Genomic DNA, 23,742 nt, shown 5'->3' with positions numbered 1-23,742 from the left:
ATACTTTCAATATTTTTTCACTGTAATTTAAAAGTTTATTGATATTGATATTTACATTATTTTATTTAATTTATTTATTTTTGGCTGTGTTGGGTCTAAGTTTCTGTGTGACAGCTTTCTCTAGTTGCGGCAAGCGGGGGCCACTCTTCATCGCAGTGCGCGGGCCTCTCACTGTCGTGGCCTCTCTTGTTGCGGAGCACAGGCTCCAGACGCGCAGGCTCAGTAATTGTGGCTCACGGACCCAGCTGCTCTGCGGCATGTGGGATCTTCCCAGACCAGGGCTCGAACCCATGTCCCCTGCATTGGCAGGCAGATTCTCAACCACTGCGCCACCAGGGAAGCCCCTAGATTATTTTATGATTCAGAAGAAAGTGGTCAATACTTTCAGATGTAGATACGAACAGAAAAGCAAACTTTGCTTTTGGCAAGTAAGAAATTCTGAATGACCATAAAGCAGCTATTTGTAAAGAACAGTGAGGGCAAAATCCTGGGCACTTTTGTTTGAAGAATGAATACAAGGCAACCAGAGAAACATAATAACGGGAACATATGTAATTTTTTTCTAGTAACAGTAAAGTAATAAGGGTCTTACTAAAATTTTAGAGACAATTTTGTAATGTCGTAAAAATCTCCTAAAATGTTCAAGTCATCTATCTATCTACCATCTATCTATCTATCTATCTATCTATCTATCTATCTATCTATCTATTGGCTTGCTTACTAGAACTCTTTGTTTAATTGTTTTAATTCTCTAATCTTAATAAACATCACATTAAAAGCAGATAGGGCTTCCCTGGTGGCGCAGTGGTTGAGAATCTGCCTGCCAATGCAGGGGACACGGGTTCGAGCCCTGGTCTGGGAAGATCCCACATGCCACGGAGCAACTGGGCCCGTGAGCCACAATTACTGAGCCTGCGCGTCTGGAGCCTGTGCTCCGCAACAGGAGAGGCCGCGATGGTGAGAGGCCCGCGCACTGTGATGAAGAGTGGCCCCCACTTGCCACAACTAGAGAAAGCCCTCGTACAGAAACGAAGACTCAACACAGTCATAAATAAATAAATAATAATAAATAAATAAAAGCAGATAGAAACTTCAGATATAGGAAAAGGAAACAATGCCGATTCCCACAGTTACGGTTTGGCTTATTATTAGGTTCTTTAGTGAGACCTTGCTGCTTCAAACTAGGATGTTGTTAACAATACCTATTGTTTCAGTAGCAGAGCATCTTTCTGCAGCCATACAGAGTTGAAAGAAGTTGTGAATGCTGTCAAACGGCTCTTTTGTCTGAATTTACAATTGCATAGACTAAACCAACTGCATGCCTAGCATGAGAGATGGGTCATTGAATGGACTTTGGCACATAATTTATCTGAACCCTAGGTATCTGAAATGGCATTTGAAACAGTGGGTTCTGTTCTCTAGCTGCTATAATAATGCAAAGGGAATAAAAAACAAAGCTAAGTATACATTTCCACATTTCTGGAGACAGAAAAAATAGTTCGGAAATTTAAAACTCCTGGCTGCTGAACTGATTCATGTACTTTGTGAAACATTTAAATGCTTATGTTTCCATAAAGACTGTGTAATTCAGAAATGAAACTGTAGTTGATAGACTGACAATCTGTATCCAGTGAACTGCAATATCTACTTTTTGCTTGCCCTTGTAGGGACTGATAGAAATTCCCACAAAATTGCTGCTTTCTCTACCTTGCTTTGACAATATATATATACCATTATGAATATAATGATGGCATATGCATCTGTGTTAGTTTTTTATTGAAAGAATATCATTCATGTAGCAACATGTTACTAAGAGTCTTTTGAAGCATAGGGTAAGAAGAGCGTTTAGGTTCAGATTACAGAAAGAAACTCTACTTAGCCAATGAATCATAGATCCATATTAAGTTCACACAAGGAGGTAGCAAAATATAATTTTCAATAGATAAATATATGGCTGTCATAAAATTCAGGAATGAATATGGACCAGAAATGTATGTATGGCATTACTGGGGGAACCAGCCCAATACTGATGATCTAAGAGCATTAGTGGAATTGAATGCTTCTAGACATCTTACAGAAAAGGAATGTTTAAATGAGATCTGTAGTTAGGTATAAAAATGGTCAGTGCCTCACAGGCTAAGAGACTAGAATTTTTGGGGTTATCCTTTCTACTAGATAAATATCAACAGTTTAGCATGAAATTTCACAGTGTCGTTCTGATCAAATAGAAAATACTCAAGTCAAAAACATGTACAAAGAGCTAACACCTATCCTTCTCAAACTCTTCAAAAATATAGCAGAGGGAGGAACATTCCCAAACTCATTCTACAAGGCCGCCATCACCCTGATACCAAACCCAGACAAAGATGTCACAAAAAAAGAAAACTACAGGCCAATATCACTGATGAACATAAAGGCAAAAATCCTCAACAAAATACTAGCAAAGAGAATCCAACAGCACATTAAAAGGATCATACACCATGATCAAGTGGGGTTTATCCCAGGAATGCAAGGATTCTTCAGTGTAGGCAAATCAATCAATGTGATACACCATATTAACAAATTGAAGGATAAAAACCATATGATCATCTCAATAGATGCAGAAAGAGCTTTCGACAAAATTTGACACCCGTTTATGATAAAAACTCTCCAGAAAGTAGGCAAAGAGGGAACTTACCTCAACATAATAAAGGCCATATATGACAAACCCACAGCCAACATCATTCTCAATGGTGAAAAACTGAAACCATTTCCACTAAGATCAGGAACAAGACAAGGTTGCCCACTCTCACCACTATTATTCAACATAGTTTTGGAAGTTTTGGCCACAGCAATCAGAGGAGAAAAAGAAATAAAAGGAACAAATTGGCAAAGAAGAAGTAAAACTGTCAGTGTTTGCAGATGACATGATACTATTCATGGAGAATCCGAAAGATGCTACCAGAAAACTACTAGAGCTAATCAATGAATTTGGTAAAGTAGCAGGATACAAAATTAATGCACAGAAATCTCTTGCATTCCTATACACTAATGATGAAAAATCTGAAAGAGAAATTAAGGAAACACTCCCATTTACCACTGGAACAAAAAGAATAAAATACCTAGGAATAAACCTACCTAGGGAGACAAAAGACCTGTATGCAGAAAACTATAAGACACTGATGAAAGAAATTAAAGATGATACCAACAGATGGAGAGCTATACCATGTTCTTGGATTGGAAGAATCAACATTGTGAAAATGACTATACTACCCAAAGCAATCTACAGATTCAGTGCATTCCCTATCAAACTACCACTGGCATTTTTCACAGAACTAGAACAAAAAATTTCACAATTTGTATGGACACACAAAAGACCCCGAATAGCCAAAGCAATCTTGAGAACGAAAAATGGAGCTGGAGGAATCAGGCTCCCTGACTTCAGACTGTGCTACAAAGCTACAGTAATCAAGACAGTTTGGTACTGGCACAAAAACAGCAATATAGATCAATGGAACAGGAAAGAAAGCCCAGAGATAAACCCACACACGTATGGTCACCTTATCTTTGATAAAGGAGGCAAGAATATACAATAGAGAAAAGACAGCCTCTTCAATAAGTGGTGGTGCTGGGAAAACTAGAAAGCTACATGTGAAAGAATGAAATTTGAACACTCCCTGACACCATACACAAAAATAAACTCAAAATGGATTAAAGACCTAAATGTAAGGCCAGACACTATAAACCTCTTAGAGGAAAACATAGGCAGAACACTCTGTGACATAAATGACAGCAAGATACTTTTTGACCCACCTCCTAGAGAAATGAAAATAAAAACAAAAATAAACAAATGGGACCTAATGAAACTTCAAAGCTTTTGCACAGCAAAGGAAACCATAAGAAGGTGAAAAGACAACCCTCTGAATGGGAGAAAATATTTACAAATGAAGCAACTGACAAAGGTTTAATCTCCAAAATATACAAGCAGCTCATGCAGCTCAATATCACAAAAACAAAAAACCCAATCCAGAAACGGGCAGAAGACCTAAATAGACATTTCTCTGAAGAAGATATACAGATTGCCAACAAACACACGAAAGGATGCTCAACATCACTAATCATTAGAGAAATGCAAATCAAAACTACAGTGAGGTATCACCTCACACCAGTCAGAATGGCCATCATCAAAAAATCTGTAAACAATAAATGCTGGAGGGGGTGTGGAGAAAAGGGAACCCTCTTGCACTGCTGGTGGGAATGTAAATTGATACAGCCACTATGGAGAACAGTTTTTCCTTAAAAAACTAAAAATAGAACTATCATATGACCCAGCAATCCCACTACTGGGCATATACCCTGAGAAAACCATAATTCAAAAAGTCATGTACCACAGTGTTCATTGCAGCACTGTTTACAATAGCCAGGACATGGAAGTAACCTAAGTGTCCGTCAACAGATGAATGGATAAAGAAGATGTGGCACATATTGAGTTACTTGTAGTGCGGTGGATGGACCTAGAGTCTGTCATACAGAGTGAAGTAAGTCAGAGAAAGAAAAACAAATACCGTATGCTAACACATATATATGGAATCTAAAAAAAAAAGGTTCTGATGAACCTAGGCGCAGGACAGGAATAAAGACGCAGATGTAGAGAATGGACTTGAGGACACGGGGAGGGGGAAGGGTAAGCTAGGACGAAGTGAGAGAGTAGCAATTGAAGTATATACACTACCAAAAGTAAAATAGATAGCTAGTGGGAGCAGCTGCATCACACGGGGAGATCAACTTGGTGCTTTGTGACCACCTAGAGAGGTGGGATAGGGAGGGTGGGAAGGAGACGCAAGAGGGAGGGGATATGGGGATGTATGTATACATATAGCTGATTCACTTTGTTGTACAGCAGAAACTAACACAACATTGTAAAGCAATTATGCTCCAATAAAGATGCTAAAAAAAAAAAACAACAGATACATTCTTCTAGAGTTGCACCATCCGAGTCACTAGCTTCCTCCTTTTTTTAAAATTTAAATTTGAATCAATTAAAGTGAAATTCAATAAAGGTTCGGTTTTTCATTCACACTAGCCACATTTTAAATGCTCACTAGACACAGTCATTATTTTCTTGTACAGCATAGATAATAGAATATTTCCAATATTGCAGAAAGTAGTATTCAACAGTGCTCTTCTAGAGAATTAATCAGTCTTTGAGCAATCCTGTTTTACATTGCCTACATATGCCATCAAAAGAACATATCATTCCTCCTTTTGCTTTATTTCCAAGTATTGGATACTTTTTGTAAATAAAGGTATTTACAGCTCTCCTTTTCTACCTCTCCTTTTTTTTTTTTTTTTAAATAGAAGAGGATCTGAAAATAAGGGTTTACCTTAGTTCACAAAAAGTATTTATTCCTCTTACTGCTAAAGCATTTAGCTGTGTCACTGAACCACTTATGCCCATTGGGTTAAATGAACTATTTGGACAAATGCAAAAACTAGGAGAAATATTTTATTGTAAATACCTATTCTTTAGGATTTAGAAACTCCTTGTCCTTTTATCTAGGTCATCCTCAGTCCTTAGATAGCAAGAAGAAAGGTATCAAGCGGTAGTCATTATTTTACAGAATAACTACTTACTTACTTCGGCATAGCAAGAAATTATCCTTGCAATTTTTTTTTTTTTTAATCATAAAATTACCTGTATTTTTGAAATATCCTCTGTGGTGGTTTGGGCAGAATTATGTACTCTTTGGCTTATGATACTAGATTTGCACCTGTGATTCAGTGATTTTGTGTGTGTGTTTTTCAGATGTGCAACAAATGGCGATTGACTGGCTCACCAGAAATCTCTATTTTGTGGACCATGTCAGTGACCGGATCTTTGTGTGTAATTACAACGGGTCTGTGTGTGTCACCCTGATTGACCTGGAACTTCATAATCCTAAAGCAGTAGCAGTAGATCCAATAGCAGGGTAAGAAATTCTTCTTTATAGTGTTTGATCTGAAATAATTTCCATTTAAAAAAATCAGAGTCTGACAAGAGTTGTGGGATATAAGGCGACAGGCTCATAAAATGTTTTTAATGTTTATTTGAACAGTTGCATTGCAGGAAGGAAAAAAGAAGTTGTAATCTACCATTCAGAAGCTGGGGCATACCAATTCCTTAACACATCAGTATTGCAGGGCTAACCTAAGACACAGACAACCCACTACTCTTCCAAGAATTGCTTTGGGGTTGCCAGAGAAGACCCTCAGCATAGTTTTAGGTTAAAGAGAGGAGACTTAAGTTATTTAGCAGTGGACCTTGTGGTTAGCAGACTTCAAAAATACTACCTGAAAGATGGACTATTAACAAACTTAGCTCCAACACAACATTTAGGATTTATGAAAGGGGCATAATACATGTTCAAGGGTACTAGTAAAACATTAAGGTTGTCTTTGTTAGTTGAAACCTTTTTTTTTTTTTTTTTCTCTAACTACTGATGTGTAAACACTATATTACTATGGAGCTACTGAATTAATCATCAGAATCCATCTTCACTTTTTCTTTGACTTTCCAATTTTGCAAGCCACTCTATTAGTTAAAAAGAGACCTTATTTTATCTGAACTTCTTTTAGCTAATAGGCTCATTCATCTTTTTTTAATATTTCATAATTTTCAAAATATAGGTACACATGTTTAAATTCCCAATAACTCTGTTCATATCATTAGAAAATTAATATAGGAATTATGCTTTATTTTTACAAACACTATGATATTGTATAAAGGTCTAGAAAGCCAGTTTTTCTTACCAGTAACTATTGGGAAAGGATACTTTCCAATTAATGGCATAGTGTACAACTTTAGCTGGAAGACCTGGTGCTTTTTTCAGATGTAAGTTGTAGCAAAGATTTGAAAACTAAAATATTATCCTTGTTATTGTTTTAATCGTCCCCAAGCAGTTCAGGCTGAAATGTCTGATGGAACATATCCTAAACTGCCATAAGTCCCCATTCAATAAATGGGAAAATATTTACTGAAGAAACAGCTGTCATCCGTATGTGGACTTTTGTCACTCTTTACTTAAAGTCTGATTGAATATTAAGATGCATCATCACAATGGTTCTGATATTGACAAGAACAGCTTGCACGTAAGAGCTTTGCTAGGAAGGCTGTGTAATATAATTCTTGAATGTAGCTCTATTTGTATTTGCAGCAGATGGTTACTTGACTCGATCTGACTGCAGTGATGCTTCAAAAGACAAGAGTAAGAGAAGTTGTATTTACACTGATTTGTTTGGGTGTTGGTTAAGTGTAGTAAGGAAGAACTGGAAATTTACAAATGTGCTAACAACATTCTTTTGACATTCTGTTTAGAAATATATTTGCTTGTGTGTTTTTCCCTGGATGTGCTAACTGAATTTAAAATTAGCCTTTAGATAGTCTTGTCTGTCAGAAATGTTGAGGTGAAGCTATTGTGTTTCTCCCATTTTTATACCACTCTTATCCTTCCCCATTCTTTTTTTTTAAAAAAAAAACATTTATGTATTTATTTGGCTGTGCCGAGTCTTAGTTGTGGCCTGTGGGATCTAGTTACCTCACCAGGGATCAAACACAGGCCCCCAGCATTGGGAACTTAGCTACTGGACCACCAGGGAAGTCCCAATCTTTCCCCATTCTTAAAAACAAAGATCCAGAGACCCTTTTCAAATAAAACTGCCAACCTGAAATATAATATATGTGACACCATCTCTCTTTCTGAAAAGCAACATGTTTTATGTTCTCAAGCTTCGTATTTCTCCCTGTCATTACATGAAAGAACCATATTTTGTCATTTTTGTCAAAGGAATTAGGAGTAGAAAACCCTCACACTGTGCTTATTCTCTGCTGGATTCCTTTGGGCCTAGTAACTGTTTTGTCATGTATCATTTATCACAATAGGTTCTTTGGAATTTTTTTGTTTGAGTTTGCTCTGTCTCTCTATCACCGTTTTTCAATCCTGATTTCTAGGAATCAGAGAAGGAAAAGCTCTGCTGTTTTATAAATATAATCCCGTTTGTAATAGAACACTTTTTAAAAATATTTATTTTTCTCTTCATACTGTATCAGAAATGTGGCTAGGGTTAACGTGATGCTACCTAGGGAAGGAACAGCAGGTTTTTTCTTTTTTCTTTTTCCTTTAACTTCTACTTTTGGGAGCTCAAGGGTAATTTGAATAGTTGAGGTTAGAACAACTCTGCATGACCTACTAAAGGGGACATGTACCACCAGTGAAATTTCTCCCACCTTTTCCTAATCGTCTGAGGTATATTTCTTTGGCTCTGTCTGTTATAACTTCGGTTCAGAAAACATCAGAATGTCTTAAAAGTCTGACCCGACTCTTAGAGCTTGACCTTAATAGGTATGGAAATGGCTGGAGATTTGCCTTACCTCCCCACAGGCTGCATTGAAAAAAAATATTTTTTACTTGGCTGTACTTTTTACTTTTCTCAACCTCCTATTCCTTTTTTTATCTAAGAAGTTTTACAATATTATCATTATTATTATTCTAAAATTTTTAAATTTTTTTTTTACTTCTCCACAGGTTGAATATAGATTAGTAATTTTCTCTAGACTATCAATATGACTTGGGCCAGGCTCCAATCCAAATTTGCCAGGAAGAGATTGTTTATAAACCTTTTTAATTCATTTTCTTTGTTTTCGTGATGTTGATATTGACTCATTAATTCAGGCTATTTTTCTGGAGATACTTCTTGAGATTTTCTTCTTCATTTCAAATTTTAGCAATATTTTCTTCCAGTGGTTTCTTGAAGAAATTTCTAAAATTATTTCTATAGAGTCATTAGAGTTTGAAGGTAGCATAGAGATTATAGTCCAACCAATATCAAAAATAGCTTTTCTGGTAGTTGTTATTAGAGCTCTGCTTGTTTAATGATTACGAATTTAATCTGAAGTCACTCTCCCTAGGATCAAATCCCGCCTAGTTACTAGCTGTGTGATGTTGGATGCCTCTTTGTATCTTTATTTTCTTACCTTAAAAATATGAATAGTGATAATCCACTAAAGGGCTGTTGTGAGGATTAAATAATGCCAAACATATAAAGCACTTTAATACTGTTTGAGTTGTAGAATATGTGAAGTTCTCTTTTTCATGTTGCCTCAAAAATAACTACTAATCTTTCCAACACTTACAATACTGTTGTGAATTGAGTAATGCGACCAATATTCCACCTCATTAAAGATGATCTTTTCATTTCCAGCCCAATTCTCTTTCTACTACAAATGCTCCTTAAATGGCTTACTTCATATTGACTAAATCTATTATATAATCAAGTACTGAGTAAAAGGAGGGGAAATGAGAAAATAAAGTGATATGGCCTGGGAGTAAAGATGAAATGTATATGTGATGCTGGAGGATAAAAAGTACAGAGTAACTGTAGGTATAGGGAAGAAAGTAGCAGAGGAAACCATTTTCATAATTTATGTTGTGAAAGATATGTTTGGATTACGTTCAAGGTCTTTCAAAAGATAAAGTAAAGAATAAAATCCCTTCACAGTTACCTTTGTCAGTTGAACTGTATTTTTTAATATGAAATTTTTTCAGTAATAAACCATATAGTGTTTGAGTCTGATGAGGGTTGTAGCTGAGGACAGGAGTGGAACTAGTATACAATTTTGGTTCTAGGGTGTGGCTCTAAGTTTCCTATTAAATTAAAGTCATCACACTAAACTTGATACAAGAATACATTTCACCATAAGTATCAAATCGTTACAACACTATTGCAAAAGAGAGGATCAATTAATCCTAAGGATGATAAATATTAGAAAAACAGAGTAAAATTGAAGAGATGTTTTTAGGGATGAAGTTGGATTTGAAAATTTGAGGAAAATATTTTGGGGGACTTGAGGTACCATGTACAGAACTCATATTCAGTAAAGTTATGTGAGATGGCCAAATTGAGGGAGAAGGGGAATCCCCCATATCATGTGAAACAGCAGAAATTGACTGTGTTCCAAGTACTATGTATACCCTTTTTCTGTGTAGGATGGACTTTTGACTTGTTGAGAATGGATGGCAGAGTGATCTGTAGGATTTATTTGTGAGTCCATGACCGCATGTCAGTATTAAGGAGAAAAATGTGTTGTCTTTGTTCTCTATAAAAGCAGTCCATCTGCCAGGAGGCAGAGGACTGAAACTTAAGTCTCAGAAGTTGAATTCACACAGGAGTGATTGACAGTATTTAATAGGGAATAAACCCATTCTCAACACCCACCTGGATCCCCACTCTTGGTGAAACTAGTCATGGCTGAGAAATTAAAAATAGAATCAAAGTTAATAGCTATCAGGGAGCAGGACTGACTAATGAAATTCTAATCTGAGATACTGTGTGAATGTTGGAAGCTAGAAAATGAAGTAGGTCTGCCTATGACCATGAAAGAAGTTTTGTAACAAGGGGAGCCTTGGGATAGATACCAAATTTCCCACGTCCATGAGGTGGCTCCTAGAGCCAGCCCAGGTTCCAAGTTACAGGCTGCACTCACTAGGCACTTGCAGTAGGACAGTAGAATTGTTGCAGAGTTTTGGCTATTAAATCCATCAGGCTACAGTAGTTCCCCTTTATCCACAGGTTTGCTTTCTGTGGTTTTAGTTACTTGTGGTCAACCATGGTCCAGAAATATGAAATGAAAAATTCCAGGGCTTCCCTGGTGGCGCAGTGGTTGAGAATCTGCCTGCTAATGCAGGGGACACGGGTTCGAGCCCTGGTCTGGGAAGATCCCACATGCCGCGGAGCAACTAGGCCCGTGAGCCACAACTACTGAGCCTGTGCGTCTGGAGCCTGTGCTCCGCAACGAGAGGCCATGATAGTGAGAGGCCTGCGCACCGCGATGAAGAGCTGCCCCCACTTGCCACAACTAGAGAAAGCCCTCGCACAGAAACGAAGACCCAACACAGCCAAAAAAAATAAAATAAATTAATTTAAAAAAAAAATTCCATAAATAACTAATTTGTGAGTTTTAAATGACTCAGTGTTCTGAGTAGTGTAGTGCCATCCAGCTCTGTCCCTGCTGAGATGTGAATCATCCCTTTGTCCGGTGTACCCTGATCATTAGTCACTTAGTAGTCTACGTTATCAGATCCACTGTCACAGTATCACAGTGCTTGTGTTCAAGTAACCCTTATTTACTGAATAATGGCCCCAAAGCACAAAAGCAGTGATGCTGAATTTGGATATGCAAAAGAGAAGCCATAAAGTGCTTTCTTTAAATGAAAAGGTGAAAGTTCTCAACTTAATACGAAAAGAAAAAAAAAAAAAAAAAAAGCCAAGGTGCTAAGATGTATGGCAAGAACAAATCTTCTATCCATGAAATTGTGAAGATGGAAAAAGAAATTCATGCTAGTTTTGCTGTTATGCCTGAAACTGCAAAAGTTATGGCTGCAGTATGTAAGCAGTTAGTTAAGATGGAAAAGGCATTATATTTATACAATAAGATATTTTGAGAGAGAGAGACCACAGTCACAAAACTTTCATTATGGTATTATATAATATATTGTTCTAATTGTTCTATTTTATTGTTATTGTTGTTAATCTCTTACTGTGGCTAATGTATAAATTAAACTTTACCATATGTATGTATGTATAGGAAACACATACAGTCAGCCCTCCATATCTGCAGGTTTTGTGGCTGTGGGTTTTATATCTAAGGATTCAACTAACCATGGACCCACATCCATGGATTCCACTTGAAATTTCACCCAATGGTTGGTTGAAACCATGGATATGGAGGGCTGACTATATTTATTGTAGTACTCAATCTTATGTAAGAGAGTGGATTTTGGTATCCATGGGGGCTTCCGGAACCTATCTTCCATAAATACTGAGGGACAGCTCTCTCTCTCTCTCTCTCTCTCTCTCTCTCTCTCTCTCTCTCTATATATATATATATATATATATATGGTTTGGTACTATCCATGGTTTCAGGCATTCACTGGAGGTCCTGGAATGTATCCCCCATGGGTAAGGCAGTACTACTGTACACTGTAGGCAAATTAAAGCTACAGATTGCACCCCTACAACTAACCACTATCTACTGATTTGAGGATTCAGATGAATCTGAAGTTTCTATGGGTTTGAACATTAGGAAGTATCTAAAGATATTCCCCTATGTATTGTTTTCTCCTCTTGGAAGTATCAGTCTTGGAGGGTTGGACGCTCATCTACAATTCATGACTGCCCCTAATCTTTCGAAATTCATATTCATATTTTGATATGTTGCAAATTGTGGGTCCTGACTTTTTAAGGAAGAACTACCCTCTACACATACCCGCATACCCGCACACGGAAACATTATCTATACCTAGATAGATAGATTAGATAGATAGATATTTCCTGTATCCTTCACCACTGCAATATAGCCATGTCTCATTCCCACAATCAGATGCAACTCCCTATTGTTCAAGGAGAGAGATGTTTCTTGAAGATAATGTAAACTTAGTTTCCCTCAGTATCTTCTTGTATACTCCTCTTCATTAGAAGAAAACTCAGAAAAACATGGAAATATTTTAATAGCTCCAATAATCATTCTCCTGAATTTCTGTATTGCCCTGCTGTAATTTCCCTTTTGTGCATCCTGAATTTAAACTTTTTTTTTTCTTTTTTCTTTTTTAAAGATTTAGGAACAAAATGAACTGCTAAAAGTATATTTTGGTCTGTTAATTTATTTTTGAGACAGTCTTGGTCCTGAAGATAGTAATAGTACTCAGGTGGGCAGACCTCCAAATTCATTTATAGATAAGAGAATGCCAAGGAAGTTACCTGTCCACTTCTCCTTATACTCAGTGGGTGATTAATGCAGTACACTGAAAACAACCTTAGTCTTATAAATTTGTATTAATTATTTCAAAAATTTTACCTATGTGTTTTCTTACCTGTATCAAAATTCAAGTGGATATCATTATAGCACTAGCTATATTTCTATCTTTTCATTTATCTATAAGCTATCTAAATATCTATGTGCACATTCCCCATTTTACACTACTACTCCCTTCTCTGTGTGATTCTAACAATCTTGGATTTAGAATAGAGAATTATCTAAGAAATTGGCATCTACCTATTTTAGGCCAAATTACTAAGTGCCTTAGGAGAGTTATCACCTGCCACTTTTCAATCCAAAGTTCCTTTCAGAAGTTACTGATGTGAAAAGGCAAGACAACATGAATATACAGTTATGTGTTTCATGGTCTGCACTATTTTCACTAAACTTAGTGGTTCAGAGGCACATTCAAAAGTATAAATCCATATGAACTGTCTTTTATATGACTTAATTTTTTTCTTCTCATTAATTAATTTTGTCTAGGTTCAACCTCTTTCCAAATTCCTCCACAGACATTTCCTCAAGTGGAGGTTTATGTATGGCATTGCCTTTAATTAGTCTCCTTCAGTTACAAATGATTATTCTATTATATTATAATTAGCCTGGGAATATGGAAGAACAACTAGGAGTGACTTATTATGTTCAGTACAGCCTTTACTGGAACCTTAACCCCCATTGATTTAACTCCCACTGTGTGTTCTTGAGTCATATCGTTCACAATGTCAAAATAATGCAGAACATTCTACATCTCTGTTTGTTCTCTTTGCTGTTCTCTCTCTGTCTCTTTTTTTTTTTTTACTCTATAAGTTTTCGGTGTTTGTTAAACTTATCTCTAAATTACTGAGTTTAAGAATTTATTTCTAGTAATTATACTTAATGTCTTCCCAGCCTTCTAGCCACTCCCTATTAAAGACATATCTTCTCTGAATTCTCACTGATTAACACTGACCACTCAAATAGATAAAGTAACAGAAAAGCTGTGCACAGGCTAAATTATGAAGGAATTTATTATTTCACCTAAAAATCTAGATTTAGGACAGTCCCTGGTTTGGTTAAATTATTGGCTCAACAATAGCATTAACCACCTGGGTTCCTCCTATCTCTTTATTCTGTGATGTTATCTTTAGTGTGTGCTTTTCAAATTAATACCCCTGTGGTCATAAGATGGCTACTGAAGTTTCAGGGATCCCATGTAGAAACATGGTATTCAGTTAAAAAACAGCATTATTTCTTCCTTGGGTATAGAAGAGCTCCCAAAGCAGATATTCCCTTGTGTCTTCTTGGTCACAACTGGGTACATGCCAACCTAAATGAGACAGCAATAGACAATTTTTACCATCCACACATGAAAGACAGTGTGACATGGGAGCGAATATATGATAACATAGAAGAATGAAAAATGGATTATGAACCAACATCATCTTCTACAGACACTGTATTATGATAGTCCTTTCTCATGTGCAGCCCTTTGTCTTTGTTCTTCTCAGGCACTGAGGGACCTCTTTTCACTTAGCTAAACCTGTTTGGAATATGTACAAATGTTATTTTCCAACCCTTCATTTCACCTTCTCTGAGAGTTCCTCCATTTCCTTTTAGCCCAGATTGTTAAAACGCATTCTGAGAAATATTTTTCTTATCACTTTTCAAGGCAAATTACAGTTGATTTTTGTTTCTTTGCTTTCTGTAACTTTTTCTACAATACTGAGAAGAGGCTGGGGTGGGGACACTGTGGATAGCACTCCACTATGTCTTTAAAGATATAGTTTAAGAAGCTGATGGGAGCTTTTATTCTATCAGATTTTCTAACACTTTTGCAAGCTATGTGAACATTTCTAAGCCACTGGGGTAATATTAAGTAAATTATTGTTTCACTTATAAAATGATTCTAAGGTGGCATAAAAGCTTTCTTACTCCCTGCCAAAGAGTAGTATACCTACTGGAAGAAGTTGTGCTGTTACTAGAAAAGAATAATTTTATATTTTCAAGTAGTTAAATTTTATTTCTAATTGTTTGCTACATGCAAAGTTCTGTGAAAATAAGAGGTAGTAATAAGCCAGTGTTACTGCTTTTGAAAATAAATGGACAACTTTCCCGTAGCACTCAGGTTTGATCAGGGCATCAAAGATAATGATATAATCTATTCTCTTATGGAGCTTGGAGTATAGCAGAGTTATGCATCAAATATCAACTATTACAATCAGGAGATATGGTTACTATAGTTTACCCCCCAAACTTATAGATAATAAACAAAATATTAAGCAGTAATTTATTTGTCATTTCTGAGATAAATAATGGATCAGGCATAAATGTTACTAAAAAAAATTTTTTTTTGAGAGAATCTTGGTTTGTAAACACCACAAAGGAAAGGACAACATTTAAAAACAATAAAATAAGTACTTGAACACATAACATAAATTCAGGATTTTACCATATACATTATAATCACATTAAACTAAAAACAAAACAAAACAAAAAAGACAAACCAGGAACAAAAAGTAAAAACAACATTCAGTTTTTATGCTGAGTTAGATTTTGTTCTGCTTAACTGCTGAGCCTTGCACGATACTGAACCAAATTTGACATTTTCCTTTGAGCCAGACTGTCAGTGGTTTGATTTGGGAGAAATTAACCTGGCTTTTAGGGTCAAAGTGAATGTTTTCCAATGTCAAGTGATTTTTACTCAACATTCTTTTTTTTTTAATCATGCAAAGGGAAAAGGCAAATCTTGACAGTCTTTGGTATTCTTTCGGTTTTAGTTTAGATAATTGTCTTTGTTAGCACTTGTAAAAATTGTGCTTAGGCAGGGGACATCACACTTTCTGATTGCAAGCTCTACTATAAAGCTACAGTCATCAAAAGAGCATGGTAATGGAATAAAAATAGACACATAGACCAATGGAACAGAATTGAGAGCCCAGAAATAAACCCAAGCATATACGGTCAACTGATATTTTTGACAAGGGAGCCAAGGATACTTAATGGAGAAGAGACAATTTCTTCAATAAATAGTGCTAGGATAATTGGATATTCATATGTAAACTAATGAGGTTGGACCCATATCTTATATAACTCACAAAAATTAACTCAAAATGGATTAAGGACTTAAATGTAAGACCTGAAACCATGAAATTCCTAAAAGGAAACATAGGAATAAAGCTTCTTGACATGGGTCTTGGCAATCAATTTTTTAATATGACCCATAAAGCACAAGCAACAAAATAAAAAATAAATAAGTGGAAGTACATCAAACTTAAAAGTTTCTAAATAGTAAAAGAAACCATCAACAGAGTGAAAAGACAACTAACAGAATGAGAAAAAAAATATTTGCAAACAATATATATAAGTGGTTAATATCCAAAAATATATAAATAACTCATACAACTCAATAGCAGAAAAACCAACCCAATTCAAAAATGGGCAAAGGACATGCAGTTGCTTGCCCATGACAACACCATAGGATGAAAGTGGGAGCATACATTTCCAATGAATACTTTGCCATCTCAGCCAAAGTCTTCTCTTCTGTTACCAAAGAGCCATATGCATTCTTCTTCCCATACATAGAATCCACTACAATTAAGTCAAAGTAGAGGATCTGTAGGTGATGTGCAGTCCTCTCTATCGAGTCCTTTTGTTGCTCCTTGTTGTACAGCAAAGTATGAACCAAAAGACAAGATATATAAATTGATGGACCAGTGATAAAATAGCAAAAAAAAAATCCATTTAGAAGGAAGCAGACAGTAGTCATTGGGACAGAGCAGTAATGGAGTCTGCCAGGCAAGTAACGTGAAGACCTTCTGTTTCAGGGATTGTTTCAGGGAAAACTTCCCCTTGTCCATTGTTCTCCTTTATCTGTGCTTCCACTGGGAGGTTCTTTCTAGTCTGCTGTGCTGAATACTACGTCTAAAGTTAGCAATGGGGAACATCCTCTCCCTTGGGGGTATTTCACAGATTGTTGTTCCTTTCAAGTTGCTTTCAGGTTTGAAGAGACAAAGGATCTTGTAAGCTAGGCTCTTGGATTTTGAAGTTACAAATTCCCTTGAAAATTAGTAGATTTTTTTATTTCTTTGCTTCCCATTACTTCTATATACCAATAACCACACTTGGTTATAGTTTAGAAATAATTATCAAATTATTTCTTTCCACCTCACTTTCTTGGTTTTCTCTTTCAGCATATTAGTGGTCACTTTGAGGCCTGAAAACAATGATTCAGTGGGAAACAAGTACCTTTTGTCTGAAGGATAAATTCCTCTGTTTGAGAAGTCTTAATTGGCTTTTGTTGCTCAAAGCCATTTGCAATATTTTTTCTTACTATTCAGGTTCTAGAAGCAATTGGCTTTTCTAAACCTGGGAGGCCCCAGTTTTGGCTTCCCTTTCATTTTTTGCTATCAAACAGGCAATTCTAACATAGACTCTTTTTTTTTTTTTTTTTGGTAATATCTTACCCAAAAAAGCATGCAGTAACTAATACAACTACTATTATACTTTTAAACTTCTTCCTTTAAACCCACAATGCTCAACAAGCACTCGTTTTTCCTTCCAAGATATTCTCCAAGATTTTACAAAGGACATTTTTAGTCAAGTATTTTAACCTTGAGTATTTTCAGTCCTGAACAATTACCCTGCTGCTGCTGCCTTACCACTAAGCCAATGTTATGCAGTCTAGATTCTTATTAAGGTAGTTCTATACTTGTGGTACCAACTTCTGAATTTGTTGTGGTAAAACTTGGTACTATAAATTTCAGTGGATAGCACAATAGAAATGTGTTTCTTGTTTGATTGCTCAAGGTAGAGTCCAGTGTTCCTATTTATTAGGCAGCTTTTCTCCATGTGTTGATTCAGCAGGTTCCTTTTGTTTTGTGGTTTCTACATCCTTCAGGGCCTCAGAATCTTCTGATTTTTGATGGGAGAGGAAAGGCACATCTGCTGTTTTAAAACTGAAAGTGGCATCTAATCATTTAATCATATCTGGAGGCAAGGGGGCTAGATAACATGGTTTCTAGCTGAGAAGTTGTCAGCCACTTCAGGTTTTGGAAATGGGGGTAGGTATGAGTATCTGGTTGACAGATGACTGTCTCTGCCATTGTAATCACTATCTGATTCCATTATATATATATATATATATATATATATATATATATATATATATATATGTAGTTTTCTGGTTACTAAAACAAATTAAATGTAGATCAGGTTAGCATTTCAAAGCCTTTGTTTCTGAAAAGTATTTTAAATTGAGTGGGTTCATCTTTTTCCAAAGTGTTTTATACTCCCCTGAATGCTCAGAATTTAGATTTATCACTTTACCTTAAATGAGTCATTTTTATTAAATTCATCTTTCCTCTTGAGACATTCACAAATATAAATCATCTATTAAAAATTTGCCTGGCTGATATATAATCAGAGAAACAAGTAGATTATACCCTGGTGAATGAGTGAAATAATAGGCATCTCTTCATTGGAAAAATTTCGCTAAATAACTGGTGCCATATTCCTGGAACCTAAGCACCCTCTTCTCTGAAAGGGCTAGAAATACCGTGAGATTTTATTTTCACTCTTTTCAGACATCAGAACGAGTCTTCTTCCTCTATTTGTGTTTCTTAAGATCTCACTACTACTCCCAACCCATGGAAGGTCTTGTCTTTCCAGACTGAGTGTCTTAGATTTTATTTGATACACACTAGGCTATTATTTATCCTTTTTGTTTGTTTATTTTGGTGCATACTCTGAATAAATGTAATGTTTGTAGAAACTCAACCCGAGAGTGGAGGGCAAAATGAAGTATTGATGAGGGTAACACTAGAGGTAGAAGAGAAAAAGAAGGCAGTTGAATAGTATAAATATAGTATTGTAAGGTTCAGTACATTTTAGAATACTTTTGACACTAGAAATCCTAACTCCAGCTGGCTTAAATACGTTAATTTGTTTTCTCACTAAAGAGGAAGACCAGAGGGGAATTCCCTGGCAGTCCAGTGGTTAGGACTCCACACTTTCACTGCCAAGGGCCCAGGGTCACAATTCCTGGTTGAGGAACTAAGATCTCACAAGCCATGTAGCACGGCCAAAAAAAAAGAGGAAGGCCAGAGAAGAGCAAGCTTGGTTACATCTAGACTTGGTTGAATTGATGCCTAAACATCATCGGGAAGCCACATCTCTTCCATTATGTCTGCTTTGCCATTCACAGCTGCACCCCAGTTCCTTTTCCCTCATGGTCACAAGGTTGCTGCCAGCAGCAAGTAAGGAAAAATTGCTTCCTTATTCTCATGCAGCAAAAAAAAAAAAAGAAAGAAACCTGGCCCCTAAATATGGACTAAAAATCCATTATTACTTCATTCTGAATGGCTACATAAGGTTGCTTTCTTATACCTGGAGCAGTATCGATGGCTGGGGGAATCACATAGGCTCTTTGGATTTGTATTCATCAGAATTCACCCCAAGATCTGAAAGTGGGTTCAATTTCCCCTGAGTCATGTGGACTTTGGTAGTGATGGGGATATGAGGAATGATGACTATCGGAACATAATCAAGTTTCTGTTGGGAGAAAAAAAAACTGGAAAAAAGCAAAACAGATAATTTCAGTGAGAATGGAACAGAGATGTATGTATTCAATGTCATGGGAATATTTGCTGTGGAATGCAGACTATTTGAGAGTAAAATTGTGTTTTTCCTGATGGATATTTTAAGGTTCTTTATCACAGCCCTGTGAATACTAGATAAGGATGGCAATGGAGATGATAATGATGATGATGATGACAAAGATGGCCGTCAAAACTGCATCAATAACATCAGTGAAGGTGATACTCACTTTACCAAGGCAGTTATTGAAACTGCGGCTAGCAAGTTTGTATTTTGATCTTGAAGTTTGCTAAATTTAAAGAGCAAGTCCTAGTTTATTCCACAGGGAAAGAAACTGTCAAGATCTTTAGTGACTTCCCAATAAATAAGAGAGACAAAGGTTTAGGTGATTGATGATGAGGCAATTAGTAGTTAGACTAGCTGCTGGACACTCTGCCTTCTTTTAGATCTTCTTACTCTTTGATCTGTATATGTTTCTATTATTCAGAAAAGTAACTGAACTGAATAAACAGATACATGGTAATACATAAATTCAAGTTCACTTAATAAAGAGAAAAAATGTAAGCCATGACTGTTTTTTTTAATTAATTTTTTATAGAGTTATTTCATGTATCAGACAGCTTAGTATTGCTTTGTTTAAAGAATAATTTAAATGTATTTCTTAACATTAGCTATATTAAGATGAATAATAGTGCATATCAATAGCTCATAAAATTTCTTTGTTTTGTAATCTATAAGATTAAAGGCTAAAGTATGATTAATTGTGATTAAAACCAAAATCCCATTTTCCCCACATGAACTATTGAAATATTTATTTTTGCCAGTAATAAGTCAATTTAAAGGATCAAAGCGCCTGACTTAAACACCTGAAATGAATAGTATTTTCTAAAAGTTATATCTGAGCTGTGGCATTTCCGGGAGATTGTCTTATTAAAAGTTTGAATTAGAAATGATATTACATTATATGTTTGTCATAATAGCATTCTTAGTGTTCACATTGTAGAAGCACATGTAAGCCGCCAAAGGCAAATTATAATGCAATACTTTATGGAGCATCTTGCTCTGCCCCTTTGTCCTGCTCGAATTGATGATGAATACACCACAGGGAGTTCATAGTGAGCTCATCTGTGCTGTTGTAAACTCCATGATGGAGCTGATTTCATTGAGCATATACTACCTCAAGTACCCCAGAACCTCGAGTCACTCTATCATCATTTACCTAAATAAACAGTAAACTATTTTACTCTTGCATATGGAGAAGTAGAGTCAATTAACTAGTTTTGAATTCTTTATCTTATTTTTCTTGTTCTACATCAGAATGGGAATTTGCCGTTCTGATAGGGTCCATTTTTCTTTGAGAGGCAGAGATAGAGAAAGAAAGAGATTAATATCCACAACAATGTTACTGACTGTTTACTTTGGGCCGGTTATTGTTCACTTCCTTTGCATTGATCAACTTGATCTTCACAGTGTCTTGTGAGATACTTAGTACTACTATCTTCTTTTAAGGATGAAGCTTGGAGAGAGGTAAATTATTTGCCCAGAGTTAAAGGGCTAGTAAGTACTGCAGTAAGGATTCAAACTAGCAATGTCACTCAGTAGCCTACACGCTTATCCACTGCTCTGTGCCAACAATGAATCAGCTTTAAGCTAGGGAATTTTAAGATGAGGTAGATGGGGCTTTGTGGTGTGCCAGCATTCGTCCAGAAAACTGGATACTCAGCCCTGAGGAAAATGGCACTTAGGAATATGCAGTGTGAGAATTTTATATCTCAACATGGGGCACCTGTAAATTTGTTTATGTATCAACTCCATGAAGATGAATAGAAATGACACAGAATTGGTTGCTGAAAATTTTAAGGAAGAAACTATATGATATTCTGGGAAAGGGAAACTGGTTGGGGCAGGAGAGTAGGGAGGGATGAACAGGAGAAAGAGAATTTTTAGGGCAAGGAAACTATTCTGTTTGATACCCTAATGGTGAATACAGGTCATTATGCGTTTGCCAAAACCCATATAAATAACTGTACAACACAAAGACTAAACTATGTGCTCAGTTAAAAATAATACATCAATATCCTTTCATGAATTGTAACAAGTGTAACACACTAATACAAAATGTTACTAACAGGGGAACTGTGAGTGAGAAAGAAAGGGGACTCTGTATCTACTCAATTTGCTATAAACATAATGCTCTAAAAATGAAGTCTATTAATTTTTTTTTAAAGAAAGAGAAAAAGAACTGTGTTGTGAGTGATTATATGACTGTAATTGCAGATCAATCAGGAAACAAATGACAATTTCAGAATAATTCTATCTTTTCTGCTTTACTATTGACATCTAGGACTTCCACGTTCTCATTCAGTTACAAATTCCACAAATGCCTTTCTTCTCTGCTCTCTGTATACTGCTAAGCTATGAACTCTGGGAGAGCCCAGGTCTCCTTCTTACCTCAGCTACCCCCTAAATAGAAACCAAACACCTTTAGAAAGCATCATTAGGTCTTATAAAGCCACAGGAGTACGATTAAAGAATGTTTGGATTGTGTCCCTACATGTGTAACTTACAAGGACAGAAGAAGGTAATCTCCCCCTCCATCTCTTTCCATGATATAATAACGGGACTCTATTTTCCCATGCATAGTCAGCCCTTGTTAATATGCTGACATCTGAGAGGAGTATTTACTCTCAATTTAAAACATATAATTGCTAGTACTGGCTGAGAAAAAAGAGGTGGGTAAATACTAACATTTTTTTGTGGAGTAGAAAGTAGTTCACTTGCACTTACCATTCAAGTTACAATTTGAGAAAGAAATAGCTTTAGGGGCTGAGAGGGCCAGTGGCCTCATAACTGGCTTTATCTATAGTTAAAGCTCAATGTGAGACTGGCTGGCAGCAAGAGCAGTGAGAAAAATCAGATGATGAGGGATTATCAGAGAAAGCAGAATGAGGAGAGAGTCACATTTCAGGCCTAAGTAAGGACTAGCTGACTCACCCATGCTGGACACCCAGGTGTCATTTTCTAGGTTTGATGGCTTGGTTGCCCCTAAAAGGGTACTTCCCTATGCAGAAATGACTTAGGTGAGTTACATGAGCTTCACTTTCATATCTACCATTTCAGGATTGTTGGGTTTACTTAGTCCTCATACCCCATCATAAAGCAAACAGCAGATTTGAAAAAAAGATGGCACAGTTTTGGAAGAGAAGATCTAAACCTACATCATGGAATAGATATTGCTATATACTAATTAATAGGAATAGGAGTAGGTAGACATATTCACAAATGATATATAGGTACCCTATCATTAAAAGTTTGTATAATTGGTAACTAAAAATCCATCATGAATATAATATTAATACCATCTTTAGCCAGAGTAGCAACAGTTTTTCTCTGTTCAAACTTTGACTCTTTTTTTTCTGTGCAGACCTGTCCTCAAACCTTGTCTCTACTCCCACGTTTGAATCTAGTTGATGTCGGACTTGCTGCTTCCTGTTATCCATTTTGATGTATTAAGTGATTCTCTCCCTTACTACATAACAGCTGTGATTCTGTTGCTATTGCCCTTGTAATTTCTGTTCCTGCATGCTGCTGTACCAAGCAATGCAGAAATAATGATGGTGCCATTATCCTCAAACACGTCAATTATTTCCTCTGTCCTAGGAAACTTTGCATTGCAAGTCATTTGTGGAATTTTGGGAAACCTCCAGTGATTTTGAATGGATACACACACACACACACACACACATATACACATACACATCTCAAGATTAATTAGTAATCAGAAGAAGGTTTTTCCTATTCTTTTCCTATTCTTTCCTTACATATGTTTCATCTTTTCCAACCAACTTTGCCCTACCGAGGATATTTATAACAAAATGCCATTGAGCACCATGTCTATTATGATTCCTTTGGAGATTTTGTGTTTACCCTGTCTGCCATGTTTTTTTATAAGCCATTTATTTTTCACAAAAACATATGAGATATGCATTTTTTATTATACCCGTTATACAGATCAGGAAACTGAGGTGGAGAGAGATAAAATACTAAGTGTCACACAGTTACCAAGTAATTAAGTCAGGATTTGAACCCGGAAAACCTTTCTGTAGCGGTCCTGATTAGTTATAAATTGTTGGACAGAAGGAATTCGATTAAATAAAGAGGATACACATAAAAGTTGCTATTTCATAACAAAACATTATCATTGTTACCATTATTGCTGTTCTTATTGCTGTTATTTATTGATATTATTTTCTCTCATGACCTTTTCTCTTTTGACAATCTGAACTGCAAAATTTTGTCTATGATTCTGTGGTTCAAGACTATACATTTCAATAGTGATC

At 36.1% G+C, this 23,742-nt stretch overlaps 1 protein-coding gene across 1 annotated transcript in view; it reads left to right on the top strand.

Annotated features, from left to right (window-relative positions):
• LRP1B (LDL receptor related protein 1B) overlaps positions 1 to 23,742 on the top strand; it is a 1,532,882-nt gene that overhangs the window by 570,763 nt on the left and 938,377 nt on the right. The window contains exon 6 of the mRNA XM_059927092.1: positions 5,786 to 5,948. Coding sequence (XP_059783075.1) covers positions 5,786 to 5,948 — 163 coding nt within the window. The remainder of the gene's footprint in view (positions 1 to 5,785; positions 5,949 to 23,742) is intronic.

Source organism: Balaenoptera ricei, chromosome 7, assembly GCF_028023285.1.
Source record: "Balaenoptera ricei isolate mBalRic1 chromosome 7, mBalRic1.hap2, whole genome shotgun sequence".
NCBI lineage: Eukaryota > Metazoa > Chordata > Mammalia > Artiodactyla > Balaenopteridae > Balaenoptera > Balaenoptera ricei.
This window is presented reverse-complemented; position numbering and strand designations above follow the sequence as displayed.